The following is an 11,517-nucleotide window of genomic DNA, read 5'->3' as shown; positions in this document are numbered from 1 at the left end:
AAATATAATTACAAGATAACTGAAACTACTCTTGATGCAATCTCTAATCAAACACTTTCACTAATGAAGTACTTAATCTCTTCCTAATGAATCGAATATAAACTAAGAGAGCTAGACCTAAGCTCTGATACCATGTTGAGATACATGGATCAAGCTCTCCTAACTACACAGCCTAATAACAAGACATTTATCTAATCATAAACTAATCCTACACTAATCACAATGCTAAACTAAGGTGGATAGAAATGAAAAAAACTCATCATGTGTGTGCAAATTAAGGTTTAGACTCAAGTTCAGTTGAGTTACAAGATGGAAAATTGTACTCATAAAAAGACTTGAGATGTTGTCCTTGTATTTCATTGTTTGAAATGTCCTTTTATATAAGGAGAGTATAACATGGCCTTTCTCTTGCATGTGGGATAATTCTCACTTGGTGATGTGGCTTCTCACACTCACTCCATATTTTCCTTGTGCTCTTTGGCACCACATTTCTCAACAAAGATAGAGCACACCTTGAGAAGACTAGGCATATAGAAATCACATAGAGCCCATTCCAATGATATGCAAATAACATGGATTGAACAGAGTACACTGGGAGAAGGCCAAGCATGTGGCGATCCCACATAACCCATTCCACACATGTATGAACCATTCAAGACCATGATCTATGACATCATGAATTGCCATCATGTGGATGATGCATGTATGTCCATGGTGCACATGATAGCATGTATGTCCATGATGCATCTATGTCCATGTCCATGCCATGCAACATGCTTATATGGACACCTTACATGTTTACAAGGACACGTCGTGTGCCACATCATTAGGGTAGTCCACATGAGCAAAACCCATGGAACCAAAGCTCGTCAAAAAAAGAAAAGTTCGTTGAATGCTTGCCAAAAAAATTCCCTGCATTCTAATATTTTACTAAATGGGAGGGAAGTGGGAGGATTTGAGATTACAAGGTTGCACCCTGGCTCCCCTTCTATTTGCTATTTCTTCTCATCCCCTGGTGGTGTCACTAGAGAATGCTTGTAGAGATGGGAGTATCACTGGGCTGAAGCTGAGATACAATGAACAATTGGTGATATAGTGCTTTGTTGATGATTCTCTGTTATTCCTGGAGGCTGAGAACAACAATGTTAGACTTACTTTGGCCATCATAGAGGAATTTGTTGAGGCATGTGGTTCTAGATGAAATCCAGAATCATAAGCTTGACATAAGATAATGATTTTGACATGCAGAGATGGGGGTGTGAGGTGGTCCAGAAGGGTCAAATTGTTAGGTTGCTAGGGGTTCCTTTTAGGGTGAATGTTACAAATAAGCAGTTAACTGATTGGTCAATTAGTAGGTTGGAGGGAATTAGAGTATCCTTTCATAACAGGATTGATATTTGCAATGCTGTCTTGAATGCTTATATAATGTATTTATGCCTAGTGATGATGTTACAATAATTAATTTATTAGGTGATTCAATAAGTAAAAAGAATATCTTGGGTGACCCAAGTGTGATTAATTTGGTTGTAAGTGAATCCAACCAAGTGTGACATGTGTGGATTAAGTTGGTTGTCAGTCAGCCAGCTCTCCTAACATGTGTGAAACGTGTGGTATCCTTTTTGAATACATGTGATGCATATGAAAACATTGTGAGTGAATCCAATGTGTGTGAGCTTGATTGTGAGTGAGTCCGATCAACTCTAAGACACGTGTGACGCGTGGTAAAGGTTTTGTGAATTTGATCGTGAGTGAGTCCGATCAACTCTTTTGAAATAATTCTTGATGAGGGTGACCCTAGTTGGTTGTGAGTGAGTCCAACCAGCTGTGACACGTGTGAGACATGTGGTATACTTTTGAATACGTGTGATGCGTATGAAAACATTATGAGTGAATCCAATGTAATAAGGGTGACCTTAGTTGGTTGTGAGTGAGTCCAACCAGCTGTGACGCATGTGAGATGTGTGGTATACTTTGTGAATACGTGTGATGCATACGAAAACATTGTGAGTGAATCCAATGTGTGTGAGTTTGATTGTGAAAGAGTCCAATCAATTCTAAGACATGTGAGATGTGTGGTATACTTTGTGAATACGTGTGATGCATAATACGAAAACATTGTGAGTGAATCCAATGTGTGTGAGTTTGATTGTGAAAGAGTCCAATCAACTCTAAGACACGTGTGACACGTGTAAAGGTTTTGTGAATTTGATCGTGAGAATCCGATCAACTCTAAGGCACACCTGATGCGTGTGAGGATATGTGAAAGTGAATCCACTTAAATACATAATGACATTGTGAGTGAATCCAATGTGGAAACAATTAATATGTTTGATCACTCGCGTGTGATGATAGTTACAATCAAGGATGGTTGTTCTTCTCAAACGGGAGGACTATCACAGGAGTGAGATTTTTCAGAATATTTTATCATGGGAGTGAATCCAAATAATTATGTGTGAAGCATGGTTCATGTGTGAAGCATGGTAATGAATGATTTTTATTTGGAATTATTTTTGTGAGTGATTCCAAAGTATTGTGATCTAACATTGTGGATTATGTTGAGTATAGATCATAGAGTTCGGGACGACCAAGGTGGACATTGGACGAGATTATCTAGCCAAGCACATGTGTGCTAAATATTTAATTTTGTATGGTTTGGCCCATTGTACATATATTGGGCAAGGATTATTTTTGATGAGATGCTTTAAAAGCATTGGACTAAGGTTCAATTTTGGAAAAGCTATGCTATTAATGGCTCCAAGGGCTAAATTTATTAATATGATTTAAATACCGTGTTTGGGAGTGGAGCCACACATGTCGGGGGGGAGATTGCACCCAGTCTTGTGTTCTTGATCTTTCATGCTTTTGATTTATGCTCTTGATTTATGCTATGATGTTATGTTTAATTTTTTTATTATTTAATTTGTGGAATAATCCAATCTCCATGTACCATGGTCCTATAACAGTGGTATCTCAGAGCACAGTGGTATCTCAGAGCACGGCAAACTCAAGAATTGAATATGGGTCATGGAGAGTTGAAGAAAAATCAAGAAATTGATTTTTCCTCAAAGGCTATTGAGAAATTTAAAGGTTTTTCAACAAATTCAAAAATACTTGCACGGGAAGAGTAGAATTTGCACAAAGAGTACAAGGCTTTGGACAAGGACACAAATTCATCCAAAAATCCAAGAGGTAAAGAAGAGAAGGTATGGAAAACCTTTAGGCAAAATTCATCCAAAAATCAAAGAGGTAAAGAAGAGAAGGTATGGAAAACCTTTGTGTAAAAGAAGCTATGATTATGTGAATTTTATGGACCATTAGATGAAGATTTTGATCAAGGGCTAGAAGGGCTAAGAAGAAAGCCACCCTACTAACCTTCTCCCAAAACCACCTTTCTTAACTCAAATCCTTTCCCTAATCCAACCCGTACAGATGAAATCAGCAAGAGAAGGAGCAATAGAACCCACAACCAGATTGCTAAACTAGTAAGAGTGTTTGAATTCCATAATCAAGGGTGGGAGTTGATTATTTTTTCTTATTTTCTTTCAATTAATAAAAGGGCTAAACTGTAAGAAGAAGCAAAAGCCATGTATATATATATATATATATATATATATAATTCCAATTGATTTTTTCTTCCTCTCTCTCCAATTGAAGGCGACGGCCGCCTCTTCACTTTTCCTTCCATGAATTCGGCAGCCCGGCGAACTTTTCCTTTTGCGCTCGCGCTGCTTCAATTCGCGCTGATGGCCGGTTTCCAATTTTGCGCTTTTTTTTTTGAGATGGGCGACAGCCTTTTGATTAGCTAAGTAAAACTTTTATTTAAAGCCTTTAATACGCTTTTTGACTAAACTTAAGATAATATAAGCTTTATATATTACATGTATATGTATATATAAAAGAGAAGCTGGCTAATATGTACCCAAAATGTTTTCTGTTTGGGATTAATTAATTAATTTATGTGACCTTTGATATGAAATTGGAAACCTTTGTTTAGTATGAGATCCATTAAAATCCCTATTTTATCTACATGATTACAACGTGTTTGCCAGCTTCATAGGGTATGTGTCCTCTCTCTATGCAATGCACCCTCTCTCTCTCTCTCTCTCTCTCTCTCTCTCTCATGTCTCTCCTTGATATGCTTGCATAGAGGCTGCCCCTCTTTGTCTATATTACAGCAGGCATGAGGGGCAACCATCGCCCCCCTCTCTCTCTTCAAGTTTGCTTGTATGAGGCAAATGACCTTCCTTCATTACCTCTGTCCTTCTGAGAAACCATCGCCCCTAGGGTCTCTCTCTTCAAGTCTCCTTGCATGAGGCAGATGACATTCCTTGTTGTGAGGTAATCATTGCCTTTGTCCAATAGCGCGAGCAACCTCCATCTTCTTGCGTATCTCGCTTTGCTGCACTATACACTAAGGTGCCTAATGAAGGGAGGAGCCTTTAACGTTTATCATTAAGGTAATATTAATTAATGCCCACACATAGCAAGCATTAATTAATACAACACTAATAAAAGTCTCAATATAGCTTGGTTTACAACAGTGGGCAATGTAGTTTAATATTTTTACTATTTACTTTCTAGACTTTATTCACACCTTAATAAAGCTTTAATTATTTTATTTAAAAGCTTTAAGACTCAAAGCTTTAACTTTTTCAAGAGAGAGAGATGCACGCTACACGCTGCTTATATACTTAATTACAAGATTTTGTACAAAGCTTAACTCTTTAAAATATTTTTAAAAAATATATATTCAGAGCTTTAGACCTTTAGAAGCTTCTGGTAAAAGCTTTCTATTAAGCCTTTACCTCTTCTTTTTATTTAAGACCTTAAGCTTTACGTTATAAAGCTAAAATAAATAATAATAATAATAATAAAAGGGAGACCAAGCATATAACTAAAGCTTTAAAACCTTAAAGCTTTATATTGCAACCTTAAGGGCCTCCAACAAAAGCACCTCTTCAACTAAATTCAAAGGATTCCACAGATACAAAACAAGCAACATGAGACTTTAAAAAGTTTTCTCAAGGTTTACTTCTTTACAGATTTCATCAAGGATTGTTATTTTTCGAGTCAACCATGAGGACAACAACTTCTCTTTCGATCAAGAGTGTAATTCTCAATATCGAGGTATTATGATAATCCATGTAAGCCTAGAACTCATACTTATGCATTATTTAATTTTATAGTTAGATTCTAATATATTGGTCAAGATAGTTCAATGATTGATATGTACTTTCTATACACGAAAGAAAATACATATTAGATCATTCAGTATATCAGGACTTGGGTGAACTAACGATGATGCACATATGTTTTCTACTAGTCAGCGAGACGAAGAATGTATGTAACTTATTGTTATTTCACATTCAACCTTCAAACTTTAACACCTCATTCAAAACACTTTCTTCAAATTATTTTCTTTCTATGTTCTTTCTACTAGTTAGCGAAGAATGTATGTAACTTATTGTTATTTCACATTCAACCTTCAAACTTTAACACCTCATTCAAAACAGTTTCTTCAAATTATTTTCTTTCTATTTTCAAATAAGGTTAACCTAGTGTTTGTAAAAGATACTTGTGTTGATGTCTATGAGAGATACTTCTGTTAGTGTCTGTAAAAGATACTTGTATGAGAGATACTTCTGTTAGTGTTTGTAAAAGATACTTGTATTGGTGTATGTGAAAGATACTCTTTTGATGTTCATGACAGATAATCTAAGTGATATTTATCTATGACGGATAGCTTATCACAATCTAGTGTGTTGAGAGGGACTCTATCTGTGATGGATATTATATTTTGACTCTTCACTTGCTAATTAAATACGTAACTGAGGTCAATTGCAACCCCAACAAGAGGGAATATTATAGTAATTAATTTATTGGTTGGGTGATCCAATAAGTAAAAAGAATATCTTGGGTGACCCAAGTGTGATTAATTTGTTGTGAGGGAATCCAACCAAGTGTGACATGTGTGACGCATGTATTGTGATTAAGTTGGTTGTGAGTGAGTCCAATCAGCTCTGACACGTGTGGTATACTTTTTGAATATGTGTGATGCGTATGAAAACATTGTGCGTGAATCCAATGTGTGTGAGTTTGATTGTGGGTGAGTCCGATCAACTCTAAGACACGTGTGGCGCGTGTAAAGGTTTTGTGAATTTGATCGTGAGTGAGTCCGATCAACTCTTTTGAAATAATTCTTGATGAGGGTGACCCTAGTTGGTTGTGAGTGAGTCCAACCAGCTGTGACATGTGTGAGACGTGTGGTATACTTTTGAATACATGTGATGCATATGAAAACATTGTGAGTGAATCCAATGTACTAAGGGTGACCCTAGTTGGTTGTGAGTGAGTCTAACCAGTTGTGATACGTGTGAGATGTGTGGTATACTTTGTAAATACGTGTGACACGTATGAAAACATTGTGAGTGAATTTCATGTGTGTGATTTTGATTGTGGGATGTGTGGTATACTTTGTAAATACGTGTGACACGTATGAAAACATTGTGAGTGAGTCCGATCAACTCTAAGACACGTGTGACGCATGTTAAGGTTTTGTGAATTTGATCGTGAGTGAATCCGATCAACTCTAAGGCACGTGTGATGCGTGTGAGGATATGTGAACGTAAATCCACTTAAATACATAATGAAATTGTGAGTGAATCCAATGTGGGAACAATTAATATGTTTGATCACTCGCGTGTGCTGATAGTTACAACCGAGGACGGTTGTTCTTCTCAAATGGGAGGACTATCATGGGAGTGAGATTTTTCAGAATATTTTATCATGGGAGCGAATCCAAATAATTATGTGTGATGCATGGTTCATGTGTGAAGCATAGTAATGAATGATTTTCATTTGTTAGAATTATTTTTGTGAGTGATTCCAAAGTAATTGTGATCTAACATTGTGGATTATGTTGAGTATAGATCGTGAGTTCGGGACGACCAAGGTGGACATTGGACAAGATTATCTAGCCAAGCACATGTATGCTAAATATTTAATTTTGTATGGTTTGGCCCATTGTACATATATTGGGCAAGGATTATTTTTGATGAGATGCTTTAAAAGCATTGGACTAAGGTTTAATTTTATAAAATGCCCAATTTTCACACACGTCAGGGGGGAGATTCCACCCAGTTTTGTGTTCTTGATCTTTCATGCTTTTGATTTATGCTGTGATGTTATGGTTAATTTCTTTTAATTTGTGGAATAATCTAATCTCCATGTACCATGGTCTTGTAAGAGATGGATTTTGGCAAGTGTCACTCTAGCAAAGGATTGTGGACCCTATTAAAGATTATTATTTAATTTGTGGAATAATCTAATTTCCATGTACCATGGTCCTGTAAGAGATGGATTTTGGCAAGTGTCACTCTAGCAAAGGATTGTGGACCACCCTATTAAAGATTTTCTATGGAGGAATGGTAGAAACTCCATAATGACTATAGCTTGGTTGGTTACTTCCCAAATGTTTGCTCTGTAGAAGGAACCTTGGACAGTAATGGTAAGAGAACTAGTTAAATTGACAGGGGTACATGTCAAAGGCATGTGGTTGGGTCTGAGATGGAAAGATAAATTGTTTTCTTATGCCCTCCTCAAAGGCTGACAGGTTCCCCTTTCCATAAGTTATTGTGTAAAAGGTGGAAAGAGGGCTTGAGCTTAATGACTTGGGATGGGGGATGCAAAGTGTTAAGTAACTCTATGCTTAGCTCGGGGATCTGGTGGGTGGACACACAAATTTAACTCTCCCTTAGGTTTACTTGACACCACCTCTGCAAAGAAGTTGAACAATAAAGGATTAGATGACTGTTGGGACTGGTTTGAGGTTGGGTGGAAGGATCTAGATCAATTAACTTGGGAGTTTCATTTGTCTGGGGGAGGGAGAGGGACTTGATGGCCCTAGTGATTGATTAGCTACAAAATGGGTGGTGTTCCACTACTGTGGATGAGACCTACTGGATTAAGGATTGGGCTTGGGTTTGGGCTTGGGTTCATGGGGTTAAGCAAAACAAGAGACTTGTATACAGAGGTGAGGAGAGGAGAGAGTAATGTTGAATGTTGTAACAAGATATGGAGAGTGTGTTGGGGCTCTAATGATTGGAAAAAGAGGTGGAAGTTATTGTGGGAGAGCGTTTCAGGTATTTTTGTGGAGGGTATGTATGTGGGCACTGCCCATTGGATCTAAATTGCTTCACAAAAACTTCACTAATGGATGATGTCCTAGATGTAAAACTGCATTGGAGGATGGTAAACATGCCTTTTGAGACTGTCAATCCATCAAAAGTGCATGAGGTAAGATTGGAAAATGGGTTAAGCAAGGTCGAAGAATCTAGGGTTAGTGGGGGGATTGGTTACCTGGAAAATGGGCATTCAATGATGAAGCTGCAATCTTATTGTTCAATATAATTGGAGCATGCTGTTTGTGGGAAATCTGGATCACTAGAAATGCTATTGTCTTTAAGAATGCTTCTCTGGTTGGTGTTGATGTGACATATGTAATGCACAAATGTATTTGTATGTGTTGGTTTGTGATTAATGTGAATAAACTGAGAAATGAGGACTTGGATCAGTTTTAATGAAGTTGCAGATCAGCATCCCTTGATTCATGCCTTATTCTGTGGAAGTCTCAAACATACTAGGGTTTCCTAACCCATGATTCAGGTGTATGATTCATTTTTGTAGGTGTATGACACTGAAAGATGGAAAATCAAACTACCTAGGTTTGGACCTAGGACCAGAAGGTGGTATCACAAGGAGAAACAAACTGATTACACCTTTGTAGCTTTTATAAAGAATCCAGTCAGGACTAGGCCCACAGTAAAAATCTGGTCTAAGAAGGGGGACATTTTAGAAAGACAGACCCCAAGGGGGTGTACTACTAAGGCCATGATGGAAGCGTGAATATTACTGGGGTATCAAATTGCATGAGGGAAGTCTAGTTTTTTGTTGTTGGAAGATGAGAGATGGGCTTTGCTTTGTAATCTTTTGAAAGAGGTAAAGAGTGAAAAGTAGAGGAATGGATTGAATAACTCTTTTGATGTAAACGACTTAGTAGTGTATCTAGCTTTAGAGGACTTAGTGGTGTATCTGGCTTCTTCTAGTTAATGAATATATGTACGATTGGTTTTTTTTAAAAAGAAGAAGATTTTATAGAGCGCACAAGGCCCCACATTATATTTTATTATTGAAACAAATTTACCAACAAACGCATTTACTTGCCGTTCGGCCTCTCTAATATTCTTGATTCATTTGTGAGTCATTTCAGCGATGTCCCTGATGAAAGACGCCAAAGCAATGTGAGAAGAGTCCCCTTCATGATCCAAAGAGTTTCGCGCCTCTTGCCTAAGCTCCAAGGCACGCTCCCTCAGCTTGCAACCCTCCTCGCCTTCCATAAGAGCTCGAACGACCCTCTCGATCTCTTCTCTGCCTACTATTTCATCAATATCCCGCCGAGAAAATCCCAATCCCACGCCGTATGGCCCCTGGATCATCTGCGCAACCAAAGGCTGCTCTGCAGTGATTGGGTAGCACAGCATGGGCACACCCATGGAGATGCTCTCGATAACAGAGCTCCAGCCGCAGTGCGTCAAGAAGCCACCTACCGCCGGGTGGTTGAGGACCTGCAGCTGGGGCGCCCAAGGGATGACCAAACCTTTTGATTTTGTGCGCTCCACAAAGCCTTGGGGAAACTTGGTGGTGCGTGGACGCGCCACCCACAAGAACTTGTGGTTGCTGGCCTCTATGCCTAGAGCTGTCTCCTCCATTTGGGAAGGAGGAAAGGAGCACACACTGCCCAAAGAAATGAAGAGGACAGAGCGCTCCTCCTGCCTATCGAGCCACTTGAGGCAGTCCAGGTCCTCCTTTAAAAGAGATCCAACTCGCCTCGTGGTGGTAGATGCACTCTTATCGAAAGCTGCAGGCAGGCATGGGCCTATGAATCTCGTGTTGGCAGGCAAGGAAGCCAGAACGAAGTCTTCGAGCATAGCGAAGGTGTTGATCAAGATGTGGGAAGCTTCATCCTGGCGCTGGCATAGCTGCAAGAGCGCATCTATAAGCTTTTGATCCTCACGGTAGTATGTCTTTCTCATGGCTCTTATACTCATGTGAAGCTTGCTCTGATCCAGCTCCTGATCAACGTGGGGTGCTGCATTGAAAAAACATACGAAAAACATTTGTTTATAACATAATAAACAATACTGTAAAATATTTTTCTTCTCAACTTGCAATTTAAAAATTTACAAGTTTTTCATCAACATTTATATGTTTTTTATAACTAAAAAGCTCAAAGTTTTATTATTTTAAAGATTACATAAATTATTTTTTACAAGCGAAATCATGAATTTTGCAAGTGCCTGGTAAGGATTTGTGAACATTGAAGCAGTGTTCAAGAATATCATTTGGTTACAACATAGGCAGTGTTAAAAAAAAACATTTTTTACAACAACTTTAAATAGAAAACTTCTACATGAATTTCAAAATTTTTGACAAAATTGTCTCCTCCCTCCTAATGAGAAATTTAAAAACCTTGAAATGCAAAACTAGGCCTTAAAAAACCTTTCACTATCTAAATTTAAACATTCAATAAAAATAAATATTGTGTAATAAAGTATATATATATATATATATATATATATATATATAAAGATTATATATCAAAGTCGTAAACCGAGTTACATAAGGTCACTAAAGTGATAAAAAGTAACTAATGGTAGAGGGAAAACAGTCTTACATCCGGGATAGAACCCTCCTGCCAGCTTGCCAATGACACCCATGTAATACGTGATCGCATTGACTGTCCAGAAGAGCGCTCTCGGGATGCTGAACTTGTTGGCCACATCCTGCACCCATGGGAACATGAAGTCCGAGACGATGCAAGAGATGGGGCTACCTGTAGCTCTGGAGCTCTCCACGACGCTCCCCAACACACCTTCCTGTTGCTTTATGCCCATGACTGTGCTCACCAGAGACTCCGTGGACATGTCCTCCTTTTCATCGTCAGCGTCCGGGATGGTGACGAAATGTAGGCTGCCGCCGGACGCAGTTTCGGAGACGTGGGCTCCGTCGGCGTTGAGCATGGCATGGTGCAAGCGTTCTGTGAGCACGCAAGTGACCTTGCAGTTCTCAAGGACGAGTCTGGAGGCAAAGGAAAGCATGGGATAAACGTGGCCCTGGGCCGGGAAAGGCAGCAAGAGGAAGTGGAGCTGGTTTTGAGGTGCCATAGCTTTGGAGACGCAAGCTTATAGCTAGTAAATCCTGAGGTACTACGAAGTTCTGAGGCTGATGTGTGATATTTATAAAGTTGTGAGGCTGAATCGCCATGCGATCAGGCAAGCAGCTATATTTATTATGTACATCTAATTCGTTTACGCCAGCATTATGCTTCCTAATCAACAAAACTTATTAATAGGGTTTACGTATAGAATATTAGGGGGCGTAAATCAAAATTAATGGAGACGGTACCATCTCTATCTCTATAAGAAAAAGTTTTACAAAAGCTATCACGTGCTAAGAGGA

General features: G+C 38.7%; 1 protein-coding gene across 1 annotated transcript; it reads right to left on the bottom strand.

Moving 5' to 3' along the window:
• Nucleotides 1–9,223: 9,223 nt before the first annotated feature.
• On the bottom strand, nt 9,224–11,238 carry LOC147631175 (UDP-glycosyltransferase 85A7-like). Its single transcript, XM_086809059.1, has 2 exons — nt 10,733–11,238; nt 9,224–10,147 (listed from the first exon to the last, which is right to left on the bottom strand). The coding sequence occupies exons 1-2, from the start codon at nt 11,220–11,222 to the stop codon at nt 9,249–9,251; spliced, it is 1,389 nt and encodes a 462-aa protein (XP_086665185.1). The 5' UTR covers nt 11,223–11,238; the 3' UTR covers nt 9,224–9,248.
• Between the last annotated feature and the right edge of the window lie 279 nt (nt 11,239–11,517).

Source organism: Cibotium barometz, chromosome 15 (assembly GCF_041138505.1).
Source record: "Cibotium barometz isolate CiBa-2024 chromosome 15, ASM4113850v1, whole genome shotgun sequence".
In the NCBI taxonomy this organism is placed as follows: Eukaryota; Viridiplantae; Streptophyta; class Polypodiopsida; order Cyatheales; family Cibotiaceae; genus Cibotium; species Cibotium barometz.
The sequence above is the reverse complement of the archived record's forward strand: the minus strand, read 5'-3'. Positions and strand labels throughout refer to the sequence as shown.

Bases quoted from the DNA above. Each gene is read 5' to 3' on its own strand.
- LOC147631175 (XM_086809059.1), bottom strand. From the start codon at position 11,222: ATGGCACCTCAAAACCAGCTCCACTTCCTCTTGCTGCCTTTCCCGGCC. The intron at 10,148-10,732 runs GTAAGACTGTTT...TTTTCAATGCAG, and splicing joins AGGAGGGTTCTATCCCGGAT to CACCCCACGTTGATCAGGAG.